Below are 19,398 nucleotides of genomic sequence, written 5' to 3'. Positions count from 1 at the left end.
CACTCCCACAATAAAATTAGCCCTACAACTATAGGTCACATGAAATGTGACTCAATCTGTGGCGCCCTTTTCCCAGAGGCTTCCAGCTCCACTCTGTCAGGCAGCATCAACATTTTAATCGTTAAACTGGATCTGAAAAGATTAAGTGTTTATTGTGTATAACTGACTGATGAATTAATAAATCTTTAAGTCCCTTTGAACCACTTGGTTTTTCAACGACATGTTTCTTGCTGAAATATTTATCCATCACCAATCATCTTTGAGTAAAGACCTCTGGCATTTTAGATAACTTAAGAAGGACCAGTCCAATTTAATGATTCGCCTTTCAGTAAGAAAGTATATGGTGAAAGCCCTTCATCCTCTCAGCACAGTAGAATCTGTGTTTAAGTATGATACAGAAATGAGAGAATTAAAAAAATACACTTTTTTTGTGGCTAAGGTGTCTCAAAAGATTTGATAAGGGATTCAAGAGTACTCTGAGATGATGAGCAGATCTGTGACCTGATTCAGATTCTATAAAATGCTGTCAAACTAAATCCCTATATGGAACAACCAAGGCTGCCTTAAAAACAACTAAACATGCCAATGGCCGAGTGGTAAAGCTGTATATATATTTTTTTTTTAACTTAATAGTAAACATGACAAAAACCCCAATCTTGTTGGTTGATGATGATGATGATGATTGATACTAATGATTAATTAGTAGGGCAAGAATACAACAGTGATGCCTTATTTTTTTAACATTAATATGCATTCACAAACAACATTACACAGGCTCAGATTGAATAATATTAGCCCGACAGACGTGAGACAGGATCCGGAATGAAAATAAACACCAGCGGTGAACAACATCATTTTAGAACACAACCTATGCAAGAAGAATCTTGTTGGTGCTATCAGGTCAAACAGTGAAGCCGGTCACTGGCATTAAATGGTCGGGGTCCAACATGACATCTAACATGACTTTTGGGCAAATATTTTTGACCCTGTAAATTGCTAGAGCTGCGTATTGTTCAAAAAATTACGGTACCTGTACAAATACCAGCACCCATCACTACCAATACCGAGTATTTCATTTAATACCCATAATGTGAAATGAATAGCGTCTGGGTTGTAGCTGCTGCTGCAGGAGTGTGAGCTCTGACTGTTAGCACACGCACATTATCTCACTATTGATTATTTACAGGTTCAGTGATGATGCCAGTTTGTTGGGACCATTTAATGGCTCAGTGTTGGATATTAGCTGCTGATGCTTTGTCAGCATGTGCTAATCAGACAGGTGTAGAACTGGCCATTCACAAAGAGGAAAGTGGCTCTTTAGACAGCAGCAACAAAAGGTTTGCTGATTTAGCAGGGAGTCGTGATAGCCCGGGATCAAATCTCTAGTGCCAAAAAAAGATGGAATGCAGGTATCGTTTGACGAGAAAAGTTTTAATACCACTTGGTTCTGGGTTATTTCAATCGATACCTTAAAAGGTAGAAGGGCTGGGAAATGTGGAGAAAATCAAACATCACAGTATTTTTGACCAAATATTACAATATTGATATAATGACAACATTATGGGGTTGACTATTAGAACAGTAATACAATGAGATATCCAAAATCTAAGACAATATCTAGTCTCACATCATGATATTGACATAATATCGATATATTGCCCAACCCTCGTATTGCGTGCTGATACACAGTCATGACGCTTTATATGACACGGTGAGTCAGTCTCTAAAGTCAAAAATATCATTTAATCTGATCTTGGCATAAAAAATAAATTCCCGACACATTAAATCTGATAAAATCACAAAATATTTAATACGATTCAAATTGGACTGGTGACAATATTAACAACTTGGACGCATGGGCTAAAAGAAATCTGAAAGACAAGCTTGCCAAGCTCCATGATTGTTTGGGTGCATTTAGAAATTGCTTTGACTTGCCAATATGAATGAAATGAAATAGCTGATAAAAACAGCTAGGTACCAGATTTTCCCACAAGCAAATGCATACAGCATGTTAATTCTGACTCAAAAAGTATATTCATAAACTGCAGAAATATCAATTCCATTTTACTATCACAACAAAAGCAACTTGATGACTTGTAGTTTTGTGAAATCCCTAAACTTTACAATATATCCTGCCCTACAAGAAAACATACAAGGCTGTGAACCTAACCTATTTCCACAGGAGAGATAAATTATTATTGGCACTGCACACTGACTCAGCAGCTTTAACTCCAAAATAGCAGCCTCAGCTTTCAAAAGACTGACAGCAGTCAAAGTGTCACTGATATTAAAAAAAACCTGCAGGCTGCTCTCATTTTATGAAAATGAGTCTTAAAAAAGTTTCTCCTCAGTTCACTGCCTTTCTTAGCCCAGAAACCTTCTCAAAAAAGAAAAGCGTTCCAATGCATCCTGCATCTTAACGCTAACTCAATGCAAACTCCAGGTTTAATCCCTAATCCTACAATTTGATCCAGATCTCTACACCCCACAGCCTGCTGGTGATCCCATTTAGCCCCAACTACCGCCTTGACGTTGGGGCTACACTGTATTTTGCGAGAGGTCACAGAGGGGAGGTGACCAAAAGTGATGGCTAAGCCTTTGGCTAATCGTGTTATCGTAGGCAGAAAGCGTGCGCACGCACGAACACACATATACGCACACAATCCCAAAGTGTATTAACCTCTTGGCTTCTGCTGCCAGATACCCGAGCGTCAACACTTTTTGTCAAGGTTACAGTGAAAGGCATTACCACATTTCACTTGTGCATGTTGAAAATCTGACAGCGATACAGAAAAGAGGGATTTAAAGCAAAGCTGTGATAATACACCACATACAAGACAGGAAGAGGCTAATGCAGATATGAAAATCTGTGCTGCTAATGTTGTTTGGCTACTTTTTTTTTCGGGCGTGGGAACTTTCAGAGACTTTTAGGAGTGTGTATGTGTGTGTGTGTGTGTGTGTGTGTGTGCGCGTGTGTCAATGAGAGTGTTCGCTCAACAAGAAGATGGGCGGTGCTGCCGCAGTGTGTTGTTTTAGGCCTTGGGGGGCGAGCTGGCTTGTTGTTCGCTGTCTATGAGTGTGTGTGATTAATTAATGTGGATGCAGACTCAAGGTTCTATAACAAAGGCTCAGGAGATCAGTACGTGCAACAGAGAGCTGCAAGGTGTGTGTGTATGTGTGTGTGTCTGTTCATGTGATGGATACCCCCATTTCAGCTGCTGCAGTGCTCCCTTGTCTGTGTCCCACCCACCTCTGTGCAGAGCATGATTTACATCATTTCAGACACAACCAAATACAAGCCCCACCCCTCCCTCCTAACACACACACACACACACACACACACACACACACACACACACACACACACACACACACACACGAAAACCTGAGGGAAGGCCAGAGCAGAATTACTCCATCCATTTCAATTACAGAGATTGAGTATCTGATTCAAACGCACACACAATGCTGTGTGGGAGCTGAGGCTGCAGCCCAGGACTCAATGTCAAATTATATAACCAACTAAATGACTCGTCTGGAAATAGAAAGACACCAAAAACATTAGCCTTCTTGACTGGTGGACGATAGCAATATTTTTAGCTCTGCTATAGCGACAGAGCGGCAGGGCTTTGAGGCTGGCAGGATACAAGAATCAAATTTGGAATGACACAATGATGGGGTTGTGACCAAGACGAAACACTGCATTTGGCTGTGATGTGCTGCATGGCAGGCGAGGCGATATGTTCGAACACCTCACTCACCATCTTCCAAGACACCCGAGAATGGTCAAAATGGTTTTTATGACTGGTTGTCCGCCATGTGTCTTCAACTGAGTTTGACTAGTTTAACTAGTTTTAAATTCTTGCAGATTGTGTTTAGCTGAAGCTGATGCCATTAAAGGGGAACTACACCAATTTTTCAAAATTCATAATTGTTATTCCTATGGTCTAAGATAGTGCAAGTATTATTAGTTAACATGATTAACTTTCTCCCAAATCCAAAAACTAGAGAGGTAAAACTCAAATTTGTGATGTCATAGGGTATGAAATCTGGAGCTGCTCCTTTAACAATGCACTAGGCAAGATGTTATAAATGACACTGAGAGAAGCCAGGGGAATATTTTGAGCTGGGTTCCTGCAGCTTAAGGAAAGTAATATTTAAGACTTTTTAAGGCCTGTTTTAATGCCTCTTGGACTGAAGTTAAAGACCAAATTTCTAATCACCAAAACTGAAGGACAGTTTGCCCAAATGTTTATTGTAACATTAAGCATGACCTTTTTTTTTGACAATTTATATCAAATGTTGAAAAAAAAAAACTTTTAAGAGTGGATCACATTCGATGCTGAAGTGCAGCAATAGAAATCTGCCACTGCTGTAAATTTTCTGAGATTGTGACACAGCCTTCCTCTTAAAATTTAAATCAGCTGTATAACGCGACTTAAGTTGGCTGCACAATTGTGCAAAACTAAATGGAAGCAGCAGATTTTCTTCTCGATGACATTTGGAAGCATGGAGGACTGTTGTGAAATGAGGATCATGTTCTTTGCTTGCTTCTTTTGCTTTTACATATGCTGCAGTGATTATTGTAAAGGGCTTGTTGACACAAAAACAACAAAAACAGAAAATGAAATGGCATTATTTTTTCATTACAGCTTGTAGATAAAGAGAACTGCTGCCCCGATGCTGACTTAAGGGGTTAAAGAAAAGCTTCTGTTGCTCCGTTTCTTTATTCTTGCTAAGCTACAACCCCTCCCTATCCTCTGTTCGCTCTTAAAAGTTTAAACACAGAAACACTCGTGTCCTTGTTCACCCGAAAAGAGGTGAAAATGTATTAGAGGATGTACAGAGCAGCCAAGAAGTTATTGAGATTGATTTTAAGTTGTAGTGGTGCACTCCTCTTTACTGTAAATAAAATCCAAATAAGCAAACAGAAAAGCCAGCTGGGAGACATTTAATGGTGTAATATGTGATGGTATAATGGACCATGGTTAAACAGACATCTGTGCTGGATTTAAACCAACAACCCAAATCAGTTTCTGGCAGAACACTTAGTTTAGCCAAAGACCTGCATAATCTCACTCTACACTCTCGGAAAAAAGTACACAATGACTGTTTGGAGGACAAAAGCCTGTCGCTGGTGTAGTAATAACACAGTAAGGGTACTAAAATGGCTTTAAAAAGTATAATTATGTACCCCAAGGACCAAAAGTACACATAAGAAAACATTTATGAAAGCTGAAGTACTAAAGGTCTTTGTGGTTGTGGTTTTGTGATCACTGTGTTACCTAAACTGACGTAACTATAAGGTCAAGAGTGAATTGAAAGTAAGAGGAGTTGTTTTTTTTTTCAATTTCATTCTGTCTGTGTACTTCTACTCTCACTTGGGAAAGTGATGCGAGGAGCTGCAGGATCACTGCAGGGGACAAGGAGACAGAAAAGCCATTGAGAAGGTTGGCATGGAGGGAAGGCCAGGGGAGACAGGAGGGGAAAAAACAACATAAAGAAAAGAGGTCATCACAAAACCCTGGCAGCATCTGTGGCAAAGGCTGCCATTCATCCACCGGCCTTTTAAAGCACCGCAGGCAGGGCCGAGCAGATAACCTGCGCTGCGAAGCCTGTGTGTCTCAGGAGATGCACGGGCCTTTTACTTCTTCACACTGCCTGTAGCTACAGATCCATCCAACTGTCCAGCAAATAACCACGGTCTTAACCGGTTGTCAAAGCACAATGTGAATTAGCTAACGCCAAGTAGCAGAGGGAAGAAGGCTGGCGAAAACATAAAAGAACATGAGAAACTCAGGAGTCTGTTCTGGGATATATCATGGACTGTTTTTAAACTAATCAGATGAGTCCAACCTGCGGCTCAGGGCTGCACAACACAGTACATGTTGCGGACAAACACTTCTCAGCTACTGCACAATGAGACTGATGACATAATCAGTCAGTATTGGCCGAATGTATTGGAAATTAAGCAAATTTAATTTCTTTTTACCAAAAGCTGATTTTTTTCCATGGTACGTATAGCCAATACAAATGCAGAGACCAATATATTTCTTTTCGGTTTCTCGCTTTCAAAAGGAGAGACATTTACAATACAAAATGATAAAATTTCAACAACTCTAAAAGGATAGCTTTTTGAAATATGGTGCTAAAGCTCTGTGAATCAATGGAGTGCCAGACCAAAAGGAAAGGCCTCTTGTATTTCAAGTCTTTTTTGTTTTTTAAATGAACTTGAAAATGAAAATGAGATTATTGGTCTGGCCAATTATTGGGGCAGATATTTGGTATTTTGCTGATTATCTGTATCAGCATTTTATTTTAACGATCGCTGGTAAAAAATTAATGAAATAAAAAGTGCACAGAGAGTGTCAGCATGGGAGGAACTTTTACTTTGTATTTTTTTAATTTAAATTGTCACTTGACTTTATAAAAAAAAAAGTTAATAGAACTTGCCGTATATGATGTTGAACGTTTCAGTTTTGATTAAACATGTGCTAAAGGAATTTAAAAAAGTTTTGTGTTGGAATTTGTTATATTCCAAATGCTAAATAGTGATGGAAAGATTTTTATTTTTTATTGTCAATGGATATCGGTTTCAAATATTAACTACTAATAATCAGTATCTGCCCTGAAAAAACAATGTCGGTCGAACCCTAACATCAATATCTGAGAGTTTTAAAATATATAATACTGATATATGGGATGATGGTCTTTTTCCCCTTTAAAACCACATCACATAAATAACATTTTTGAAGTATTACTTAAATGTGTTACGTGTTATCCTGGATCTCACTTGTAAGACTTGTAAACGTGCTTTCGATGGAACCAGGACAAAGTCCATTGGTCTGAATAAATGTGTTTTCATTGTAGTCAGATTGTCCCCTGTCTCTGAAACAGCTTAGACCAACAAGACAGACGGCATCTTAGTTAGAAGCCACGCACAAAAACAATGATGTCTCACAGTCCAGTGCAGGTCACACTGGACTGGATGACAAACAACCTAAAAATTCTCCCTTATTTTCTTTGCCCGTTACAAAAGACATCAGTAGTGACCTTTTATGCTGTGGCCCAGTCAAGTGTGTTTATTTTAGACGGAAAAAACACACACACCCATTGGGGAGTTTTTTTGGTTGGTTGAACACATGAGTGGCCTCCAGTGCTGGCCCTTGGCTAGAATGAGAGGCAAGGCGAGGAGAGGGGAGGAGAGCCGATGTTTCAACCTTTAGCTTGTTTGGCTGTTGAGAAACACAACCAGTGTTCAGTCAACAGTATCAATTAAAGAGAGGACGAGATGGGAAACACCACAGAGACGGGAACACCACAGACAGAAACACTGCAGCAACTACTGTGCATTTAAAAATGTATTGTTTTTCCATTTCTGAGATGACATGGCCTGCCAAGAGACATACTAAGGTCATGTCCTTGTTGATTTATCTGGGAATTTATGGGCTTTCTACAATCACCTTCTACAATTAAACAGATCCTAAACATTGTGGGTGTTTAAGGCAAATTATTATATTATTTTAGACTGAATATCTTAAAATGTGATTGTTTTGGACACATAAATAAGTAAATAAAAATAAAAATGATTTAGGACACACCGACAGAGCACCTGTACAGACAGTATTGAAACAGCATTTAATAAAGGGCAGTAGACTCGCACAGAAAAAATATAACTTAACAGTTTAACAAATAAATGTGGTAAGCTGTGCGATTTACTTATTTTACTTATTATTTAATTTTCCCAGTTTGGCTGGTGGCTAGTCTGTAGCACAATATCTTTATACATCTATTTATTATTATCAAAAACTACCATATATCCAATGTTTGGGAAGTGACTTGGAAAATGTACTGTAATTACCATTACTTATCAATCCTTTAAATCGCATACTACTTTCCTGATCACTTAACCGCAAAAGTAATTAATTGCATGACTTGTTACATAACCCAGTCTCATTTTGAAGCTATGAATACATCATATTAACTTCTGGACTCAAGTCACATGACTTGACTTGGATGACTTTGCATCAGAGGCAATTCACAAATTTGATGACTTTATACTCAACTTAACCACATAAACGTAAGAAAAAGGCTTGAAACTGACGTGGAGCTTAACAACAATGACTCATGACTTCACTTGGACTTGAGCCTTGTGACTTGAAATTGGTTGATACATTCCCCCAAAGATTAAAAATTATAAAAAGGGTGCCACAAGTCCATTAATTTCCCGAATAAAGTAATGTTAATGTTATTCATTGTCAGCAAGTTGACACTTTATTCCCCAGATGCGCTTTGTTTGAATCAATCTGACAGAACCCTGTCGGGAAGTCTGTTAATTTGTGACTGTTAAATGCCACTTCAGTGCCAATTTCACAATTAAACTCTATCTATAATTTTAATTAAAGATGACTCAAATTTACGAGAAGAAAGTTTTCGAACATGGTAATCCATCAAAGTACTGCAATCCCAATTCTGGTCCACACTCAAATTCTCTTCGTTGCAGCTGAGAGAATTCTTTCCAGGAAACTGAGCAAAATAAAAATCACACTGCAGAGTCTGCACTTGTAATGAGGCTGGGTCGCTACCACATTCTTAAGACTGAAATCCATTGCCATCGGAGTAATGCTTTCATTGATTTTAGAAAACAGTCCTCTTCATGTTGTCAGAGCACCACATTATAGAACTCTTCTTCAATTGCCAGAGTGTCCTTGTAAAAAACAAACAGACTCTAGGACAAAGCCTTGGTAAAAAACTCCACCTAAGGCTCAGTGGCTTATAATGGGGCTGAGATTAAATTAAATTCTATAATGTCTGACAGGAGTCAGGGAACAGCTTTGGGCTGGGCCGACAATTCACTGGCACTGAGCTCCAAATGAGCTCCTGATGATCCGGAGGAACTTAACAAGGTAATAATTTATCTACCAGGGGACATTTAACATATTCTGGTCAGTGAGACCTGAGTGGAAAAAGCCCTCAGTGGTTGTTCTGATAGGAGTTCATAAGGACAGCTGATTTTAGAGTTGGACAGTTACAAAACTTCTGTGAAAGAGGGTCTAAATAATTCAAAATACACTTCAAGCCAGAAATATTACAAATGGAACGGAGACATTTTGAAGATGTTGTAAATTTGACTTTTTTTTTTCTCCAACTACACTCAGAACAAATTCACCTCAATACTTTTCAGCTCCCATTTTTGAGGTGAAATAAAGCATTTATCTTTTTTTGTACACAATTTAAAAAAAAAACCAAAAAAAAAAGTTTAAGTGAGCACTTGCACCTTCTTCAAAATAATCCATCCACCTCAGAGATGTGGCATGACCAGACCCTGATTAAACGGCATCATTAGACGTTCCTTGGGCCGGTCATACAAAGAGGCCACTCTAACGTGAAGTTTTATCACATAACACAATGCCACAGATGTTGTAAGTTTGAGACATTGGCATGCCGACTGCAGGAATGTCCACCAGAGCTGTTGCCCGTGAAATGAATGTTCATTTCGCTACCAAAAGATGTTTACAATGATGTTTCTGAGAATCTGGCAGAACATCCGACCAGCCACACATTCACGGACCACCGTGCCATTCATCTGCCTCCATCACCACATGTTGCAGCATGATGATGCACAGCCTCATGTTGCAAGGATCTGTACACAATACCTGGAGGCTGAAAGCATCCCAGTTCTTGCATGGCCTGCATGCTCATCAAACATGTCACCCACTGACCATATTCAGCGTGTACTACGACTAATTCTTGCAGATATCAAGCAATATTGCACAGCCACTAAACAGAAGTAATACAGAATAGAAAAAAACAAGATTATTTTTGTTTAATTTTCACTGAATATTCAAACTATTACATTTATACTGACATATAAAACTACAAAACATAATTTGCCATAACTCCATATTCTAGAAATTAATAACATATTTTTCAGTATTTTTTTTTTTTATTTCATCAAGAACTTGTTATTGCCAAAATATCTTGATAATATTTTGAGGTCATATCGCCCACCCCTAGCATGAGGCAAACTGCGTCACAGCAGATACTGACGGATTCTTTAATTGTCTGTGACCAAAACATGCATTTGTGCAGCGCTTTGACATCTTACTGAATGTCTTTTTTTTTTTTTTTTTTATTAAACTGCATATTTGACTTTAACAAATTTGAAAGAAGCCTTTTGTTTGCATAAAAAAATTTCATATTGTCTATTTCAACCCATGAAAAATGGATGCAAAAACAAAATTTTTGCATATACATTTTTGCACAGAGTATATTCAGCAGGTTGCAGCCTCTCCTTGTGGCAGTGTATGCTGGATGTGTCTGTTAGCAAACTGCAGTGTCACACCGAGATTTGACCTGCTCTGGATTTAGAAACAGCCATACCTGTTCTGGTGGCTGAGTCTCAGTAGCAGTGTGCCGAGTATAGACAGCTGAGTTGAGTGCTAAAAGATTAAGAGAGAGATTGGAGACGACAGGAGGAGAGATGGGTGTCATCGTCACCTCCAGGTGTATTTAATTTTAGCTAAAAAGAGGTGAATCTACAGAGTCTCCAGGGGCAAGAAGCCGCTCTATTGTAACCGCTAATATCTGGCCTTATACAACACTGTCTTTCAAAACTCTATATTGGTCAAACCATGATTCAAAACAACAAAGACAGCAGATCGGGACAAGGAGGGCGAGTTCAGAATAAATCCAAGCATTACATCACCGAGCCCTATGGTTACCGATGTCAGGACAGCGGACACATCAAATGTTTATTAAATTAATCAATCAACTCTGCGCAGTGTTATCGACGTTGCATCCAAAACGCCACAATCAGTCAGCCCCTGCATAACTAGACAGATCATATGTGAACTGCACAAACTGTATTTATAGAGCCTCGCTGACAGGAGGGTGAATACAGAGCGTTCTGGATGAAATATTGTTTGTGACTGAAATTGCTTGCACCTCGATGAAAAGCTGTTACAGGAGTCTAGACGTTGGATGATACGGCAATCAGTCTGCCCTTCAGTTACCCAATCAATATGCAATTCAATTATTATTGCAACACAGCACTTCATTTTAGATTTGTATACAATATGTTACCGTTGGTGAATGTCATTTTCATTTAAAACCAAGAGCTAAGCAGGTTAGGCTTGCAAAAGTCTCTTAATGCTGATCCTGTATAAAACAAATGATTTTGAGTCGTATTATCTACACTAACATGAGACAGAGTGCTTTTTAAATATATATATATATATATATATATATATATATATATATATATATATATATATATATATATATATATATATACTATCATCCTGTAATGTCAGATTTTCATTTCTCTATAAGCAACAATAAAACGGGTTTGAAAAAAACATCCTTGGCCAACTTATGAAGATATTAAAACTCAAAAATTTCACTAATCGTCTTTATCAGGAGTGTGTGGGTGATTTAATCAGGTCTCATTAACAGTGGGCTTGCAACATTCCCAAACAATCTTACAACTGATGTTGTTTTAACTTGCTCTCATATATTATATGGTTTGGTATTGTGAAGCACTTTGTAACTCTGGGTTAGAAATAAGAGTTTATTATTATTATTATCTATTATTCCCATAGTTTATTTAGATACAAGTCTCACTGTCTTGAGAGCAGAGCTGCTCACATTGACTGAAAGACATAAAGAGAGAGTAAGATATTAAATTGGACAGCGATCGAATATGTCAATGCTACTACAAGACTACAAGCAGACTGCATCTTGCTCATATCTTTGGCTCTTTGCTACTGAAGGGTTTGGGTTTTGAAAAAAAAAAACATATTTTATGATGCTGTTTGATAAAATATACCCAAATCATGGTTGGTTGCCAAAGTAGTTGGTTGAGAGGATAAACACAGTCGCCTGCCAACATTTTGGGAAGATCTATGGCTGGTAGTGTTTGTCAGTTAAAAGCTGGAGTTGAGTGGTGAGTGTCAGAAAAAAACGTCGTACCACAAACCAAAAACTAAACATTACAGTCCATTAAAACCTCTCTAAAATGTGAACGATGCAGCCGAACACAGTGTCGAAGCAAACAGCTGACAGCACAGCTGGCATCAGAGACCAAGGAGTTGTTCTCCTTCAGGGAATGACCACAGAGGGCACAGATTCAAACCTCCCTCCTGAAAAAGGATCAAGTCTATCTGCTGTCTTCTCCATTCAACAGCAACAAAATCTAACATTGTTTTCTGATCCGTCAACCTATTTTTATGGCCTAAAAGTTGTCATTAGTTGTATGGCATGTTTATGTATTTTATTTTGAAGACTATTATGCTTTAATAGTTCTGAACATAATAGTTACTTGTTGAATGGTAAGTCAACAGATAATCAGTAAACATTCCCTCGTCCCATCTTCTCTATATTGAGGAGCTAGCGCTTCTCTTTCTTTGTTGCGATAATATACTATATATATTGGTTTTGAACTGTTGGTCGGACTAAACAAGCATTTTGGAGCTGGACTGTTCATTAGGAGCACTATTGGAATATATATACCATAGCGAACTTTTGACAGAGATGGCACAACAGAATGAAAGGCGCACTGAAAGTTAAAACGTCAAAGTTCATTCCGCTGGGTCCAAAAGTTTACTTTCACTTACAAATAGCTTCTCTTCTTATAAAATGAATTGATCTGATCAGCTGTTAACAGACAAATCAATTATCCTCCCTGCAAGTGACAAACTGCAATGGAGGGAAAAAAAGTGATGGAAAGGTCCACCTGTGCTGTGTTCGTGGAACCCCCCAAAACCTCCTAATTTAGAGAGGAGACACAGAAGGATGCAAAGGTGGGAATGCACATTGAATAGATGCCAAAAAAACACATAATGCTTTTAACCATGCTGTATGGAGAGAATGGAGCAGATCTAGAGATGTTTATCGTGTTCATTTGGCTTATTTATAAAGGACATCTCCTGGCTAGTTTGAACCAGTAATCCACATTACTGTGTGTCAGGAAAACAACCTCCGGTATTGAAAGTGGCTTCATTACATAATATTCCAGATCAGGCTAATATTATTGTCATACATCATGTTCTATAGGAGCTGGAAAATGGCTGTGACAAGGCTCCGGGGCCAAGCTGTCTTAGTTACTGATGGAAGTGGCTCTGCCAGAGCAGCCAACTAAAACCTATTTACTTTTCTATAGCAGACACAGGAGGAATGAATAGAGAGAGAGAAACAGCAAGAAAGACTAACACAGAGAGTTGAACAGGCTAATCTAACAATTAGTATTCACCCAGATGCTTTCCTCTCTTTCCTACATTTACGTATGATAAATTCCGGTAATGAAACAGTGGATGGAATTTACACAAAGCTGATTGAATTTCCTCATTAAACATAAGAAGGAAATCATTAAAAATGAGCCTGTAAATCTCCCACACTGTATAATGGAATCGACTTAGAGGGGGGTTTGGCATTTTTTTTCCCCTCGGCGAAGACTTCAGTTATGCATTTCAATCAAAGAAACTCCAATTAAAACACCTCCTTTTTAAGCTATAAAATAGAGCATTTGTGCACTTTTGACACCTGCAATTTACTTTTTTTAGTAACAGGATATGAGGTGAAATCGTGATGCAGATTGACACCAAACTCGTCTTGTCCCATAAAATGCATTTCCATAAATATACCAGAAAATATTGTCTTGTCTGTTTCTGTTTCCAAAACAGCGGCCTGACAATCCTTTTTTGACAGATAAAGACTCTTAGAAAGAACTAGACAGAAATAAGGCAAAACATCACAAGAATCATCTTAGAGCCTCAACTGAACACAAAAGTCCTGACCCAAGTCTGTGGCTTCGTAACACCCTGCATATACATGCTCAAAGTGCTGTCATCCTGCTGCTTCTGTAATTTGATGGTGTTACAGAAGCACAAAAATCAACAGCTCAGCTATACTCCCTACCTTGACACAAATAATGCAAACTCTGCTCTGCCGATGATGCACAATACAGAAACATTTGATGTTGAGACCTAACTCTGAATAACGCCTTTCGCCTTTTTATGCAGCGAAGGTAAAACTGCATGAAGGCGTGACGTATGGCTGCTATAATTAGACTCAGTCTGAATTTCCATTCATTAAACTCTGAATAACACAACACGAATGCAAAGAAAACTATTCTCCAGAATAGGGGTCAACTTCAGCAATCTATTTGCACAATGTAAGCTTGTTTGTTGATGTGACACTTAAAACAAATACCTAGCGGAGGAAGAGTTTCATCGTGTTCCTCATGTCTGTACCATGTTCAAGGTCCACTGTGGTTTAGTGGTTGTGTAGCAGTTAGTTTAAAATGAACATGTAAAAAATGATATTACAAGCACTGAAATATAACTTGACCATTACTAAATGTCAGTTCACTCTTACTGCTGTTGTCGACCCAGCTTCTGGCAGCTGTTTTAAGCAAACAAACAGTTAAAAAATTGCTTGGTTATGGTTAGGAAAAGATCGTGTTTTGGCTTAAAGTAACTGATTTTGCAGCACAATCCTGACAGGAAAGTAAGAAACTCAGTAAGAAACAACCTTTTTTTGTAAAGCTACACTCACTGGAAAAACAGCAATGGGCCACTACAAAACACTCAGGTTTGGATCGTAAGAAACCGAGGTAAAGACACTGGTGGGTCACGACAAAAAACGAATGTTTGGAATCTAAAAATCTGCTGAAAAAGCACAGGCAGGTTGCTACAAAAAAAACACTTTCTGAGACTGAAAAGCTGATGGAAACACACGACGAGCCGCTACAAAATACCAACTTTTAGAGGCCAATAAGCTGACAGAAACACACTGATTGGCCACTACAAAACACCGATGTTTACAACCTATGAAGCTGGAGAAATAGAGAAAGATCGATACAAAACACTCACTTTCAGAACCTAAAATGCAGTTGGAAACAATGTTGGCTGCATGTGCTAATGCTAGCAGCTCTTACTGCAGTCCCCAAGCTAAAACTGATCAATTTCAAACATAGTTTCCATTTTTATACAACCTTTCTGATTTCAGGTAGTTTACTAAAGATTATCTAAAAGGAAATATTTTGTTCTACAGTTAGATTTTTTTGCCTCTGGCTGCACTGACACATGCATCTTGTCATAAGAGGGGACATTAAAATAAACAAACACTGAGAAAAACTTCAAACCACATCAAGTACATAAGTGTGTTTTGGTGCCAAGAGACCGGTGTTATCAGCAGTGGAGGCACAGCTACCTCTTTCACACATGAATGCCATCTTATCAAGTCAAGAGCCTGCAACGGCACTACTCTAAACTGTCACATGCAAACACACACACACGCACGCGCACGCACGCGCACGCGCACACGCACGCACACACACATGCACGCACGCACACACGGTCCTCATCTGGAGCTCAAGGTATCTAAACAAATATTCTCACTGAGAATTTAATTAGGTCAAGAGAGAGGACAGAAAGAGATCTTAACAAATTAAAAATCCAGTTCCCGCTCTTATTAATCCAATCAGACAGAATAAATTACAGTATTCATAATGTGTGCAAACACTTGGAGTACACACAAATCACCTGCAAAAGGAGCATGTGCACCAATCTAACACAGTCTCAATGAAGATTAAATGGGTTTTTTTTATTTTTTACTATTTCATTCCTTACGAGATTGTGTCCACCCACTCTACTAAGCTACAACTGCATCAAAAAATAGATTTATTGTCCCAGAGGGATATTTGGTTATACAGCCAGTGACATATTGAGCAACATATAGAAATTTTCACACAGCAACATGTAGATATCAACAGTACACAAAATCTCAATGAAAGCATCCATCCGTTTCAGGACCGCTTTTTAAAAACTAAGCAGTTTTATCTTAACACTTTCACATCTCTGGTCCTTTTATCTCTCTACACAATTCAGACAAAACCAAAAAACACGGCAGACTAAATGTGATTTTAATGAGTTGTATTGAGACTCTGCCATTGGCACTAGTGCCTTCATAACAGATCTGTGGAATCCTCTCCTTTTAGCGTTATGTTTACTTTGGTGGCATTTTTCTGAGTCCAGCTTTTGTTAAGCCAACGATCTCAGCCAACTAAACACAATGAGGCAAAAGGAGGAGCAACGTAGTGCGTGTGTGTGGCTGTGGGGATGACAAAAATACGTAAAAAAGATGCAGTTATTATCCTAGTTTAATTTGGTTTCTGCTGCACGTACACACACACACACGCGCAATCAAAGTGGGGGATGATCACTCCTCACAGCAGAAAGACCTAAACAAAATGTGTGTGAGCGCATGTGTATGTGATATTTATTAACGAGGCCCTGCAGTTATCCAGCAGCATTCTTTGTGTTATTTCAGAACTGAAAGGCAGGCGGAGAATTAAGTTTTTCAGAGTGGAGTTGTGTGAAACAGAAAAAAGAAGCAGGGACAGAATAAGACACCCCACTTTACCACACTCATTTACACCAGCAACTGGCAAGTGGCACAAACAGAATATAAATATATGATAAAGCTGACATTTAGAGGCATCCATAGATGGATGGCTCTAACTGACGGCCAATTTGGCTGCTAATCTAAAGGCCAAGGCCGCTGGTGGCAGGGACAAGAGATCAATCGTGTGTGTTTGTGAGTGTGCGCTCTCTCACTCACCAAATAGATTGCTGGAGTGGCCTTGCTTGGAGACGGGCCTGAGCTCATTGGAACCCCAGGCATAGCGCCTGTAGCTGTCCCACGCATGTTTCATCATCTGACAGGGGGGAGGAAGAGGGGGAGGGGGAGGGAGGAGGAGGTGAAAAATGAAGAGAGTTAAAGAGGACAATTCAACTTTGAGCTGTAATGAAGAGACAGAATCATATTCAAACAATGGTGGGATTTTGTTTAAATCCCAAATGATAGTGGATTTTCATGGTACATACAAATGTTTGAGAGACAATTTTTACAGTCACACGTCATCCATGCAAACATTTTGCGAAAGGTTAACTTGACTTTATTTTTTTGAAGAATTGTTATCAAATTACATTCTTAACGCTGGAAAAAATACACTAGAATTACAGCCTCGCAGTTGTATGCCTCCACAAACCTGCCAAGTTGCAGTTACAGTTTACACCCATGTCAGTAGAAAACATGGATCCTTCACACACCTTTCCCACTGCAGCAGAGAAGATCTATACAATCAGCACAGTTTCAAGGTGGGCACCCAGGCTGAGTGTCACCAGTTCAGTATCTGACCAAATTGGCCAATTTGACCTTGGAGCACCAAAATCAGTTATACTTGAGTCAAAGAAATGTGGTCCACATTTGAAAAAAATTCCCTCAAGGCATTCTCGAGGTATCGTGTTTAAAAGAATGAGACAGATAGGGTCCCAGTGAGCTTGACCTCTCATGTCATTTGTGCCAAATTAGAAGAAATTCCCATAAGGCGCTCTTGAGATATAGCATTAACAAGAATGGGGCATACAGATGTAAACCGCTGGAGAGGGCATAAATATTAGCGGTCTCCAGGCAACAAGTATTATGAAAACAGTGTCAAAACTACTGGGCCCACATTTTTGGCATTTCTTTATTGTTATATTTTGCTACTAATTGGCCAACATTTGTACCACTCATTTTTGTTATTGATTTATCTGTCAAAAGTTCTCACTATCAACCGATGAATCATGTGGTCCATAAAATGTCACGGCAAAAAACTGTAAAATCCAATTATAAAAGGAGAGGCTTGGGCCTGAGGCTCTGAAACTAATGACTTATTTGTTTGGACAGTTCTGAACACAAAACTGAAATCAATAGACAACAACAGTGCAACATCTGTCCAGATATTCTCTGTTAAATGACCTATTCAAAATGTCTGTAAGCCAATCAGGATTGGTGGGGGTGATTGATCGTCTCATTTCCGCTAAAAACAAAACCCAAATATCCCTCAGTTCCCTGTGAAAAGGAACATTTTACTCTGCTGAGTCCCATTATCTGCTGTTGAAACCACCCAATTCCCCCAGAAGGAATCATTGAAGTTCCATTTTATTTTAATCTGGTGCCGGCTGGGGGCTTGATAGCAGCATGAACGCTAGTTTTCAATCTAACACCCAGACAGTCATTTCAGTCTCAGTCTCAGCTCCTCCTCCAGCTCGGCATTTGTTTGTCCTGCTAATCCAGGTTACGTAGCATCGCTCTGGAGCTTTCTAGAACCTGCTTCTGGATTAGACACGCTAAAACCCTTTATCCTCCACCTTCAGACGGAGAGTCTGTTCAGTGTCCTCTTCTCATAAGCTCTTACGCTGTAACCTATAGCGTATATGGAGTGAATGCCTGCTTTGTACACCTGAATGTAGTAAGCCACATACACAAGCATTCAGCAAACAGATTGTGAAACTGATGCACAGCCGGCAGGATCTCTCCAAGGGGATCGTATTACCGTGCAATACACCCTCTCTTGGTACCCATATCCTGTTGCAAGCATATACTGTACATGCGTGTGTGTGTGTGCGCTACTTTGCATGCGTGCGTGTCTAAGTGGCACAGTTTCTTCTGTCACTGCTGCTGACTCACTCTTAATTAGCTCACTCAAGGACAAACACTCACAGAGAATAGCAGCAATTCACCGTGATCATCTCAAAATGACCACAGCAGTCAGTAAACCAGTGGGTCAACGAGCCACAAGGTCACGTGACCTGTTACGCAGGAAACCACAGTTGGTAAATAAGCCAGTAAACCAGTCAATAAACGAGCACTTTGGTAAGTCAGTCAAAGAGACAAACAGTCAGGAAATGTGGTTTTCAGTACTGCGACTTCATCCCACCCGTCTCACCGCCACTGCACGTACAAGGATAAGAGCCAGAGAAGCTAAAGTGAGGTTCAATAAAATATGAATGAGTTTTTAATACCTACAAGGTGAAAGGCTGCACTTTATTACAACTACCATTAAAAAAAGAACATCACAAGATCTGGTGGAGGCGGTACACTCTGACAGGTCTACAGGTTGCCGTTTTTCCTTTGGCCTATTTGCTCCATTACGAGTAGTGGTGGTGTTCGTAGAATTACAGCTAAGAATGGCTTTATTATCTCTTGGTTTATTTAATTAAATTAAGTGATTCAAAATTTCTCTAAAAATGTGGAAATATAGAGGGCCCCAAAGCCATGGTGATGTATTAAATCAGCTTATTTTGTCAGTCCTTACAGTCCAAAAAAATCAATCTACGACTAATTAAAGAATATAAAAGCTGCATTTTTAAAATTTTGAGAAGTTGGTACCAATAAATGTGAGGCATTTTGGCCTCATAAATAATAATAAAGGGACTTTATGCAAAATGTAGAGAATATGAATTCTGGAAGTGGCTAAGCTGGCAGCTAGCAGCTAATGGTGCTAACTCGTACTGTCGTATGAGTGCACTTCAAAGCAGCAATGATAAGTAAGCCAAGTGGCTTTCAACCTCT

At 39.1% G+C, this 19,398-nt stretch overlaps 1 protein-coding gene across 1 annotated transcript in view; it reads right to left on the bottom strand.

Annotated features, from left to right (window-relative positions):
- Positions 1–19,398, bottom strand: part of man1a1 (mannosidase, alpha, class 1A, member 1) — a 165,989-nt gene that overhangs the window by 101,305 nt on the left and 45,286 nt on the right. The window contains exon 2 of the mRNA XM_042503009.2: positions 16,621–16,717. Within this exon, the coding sequence (XP_042358943.1) occupies positions 16,621–16,717 (97 nt within the window). The remainder of the gene's footprint in view (positions 1–16,620; positions 16,718–19,398) is intronic.

Source organism: Plectropomus leopardus, chromosome 16, assembly GCF_026936395.1.
Source record: "Plectropomus leopardus strain MGB_pleo_1.0 chromosome 16, ASM2693639v1, whole genome shotgun sequence".
NCBI lineage: Eukaryota > Metazoa > Chordata > Actinopteri > Perciformes > Serranidae > Plectropomus > Plectropomus leopardus.
This window is presented reverse-complemented; position numbering and strand designations above follow the sequence as displayed.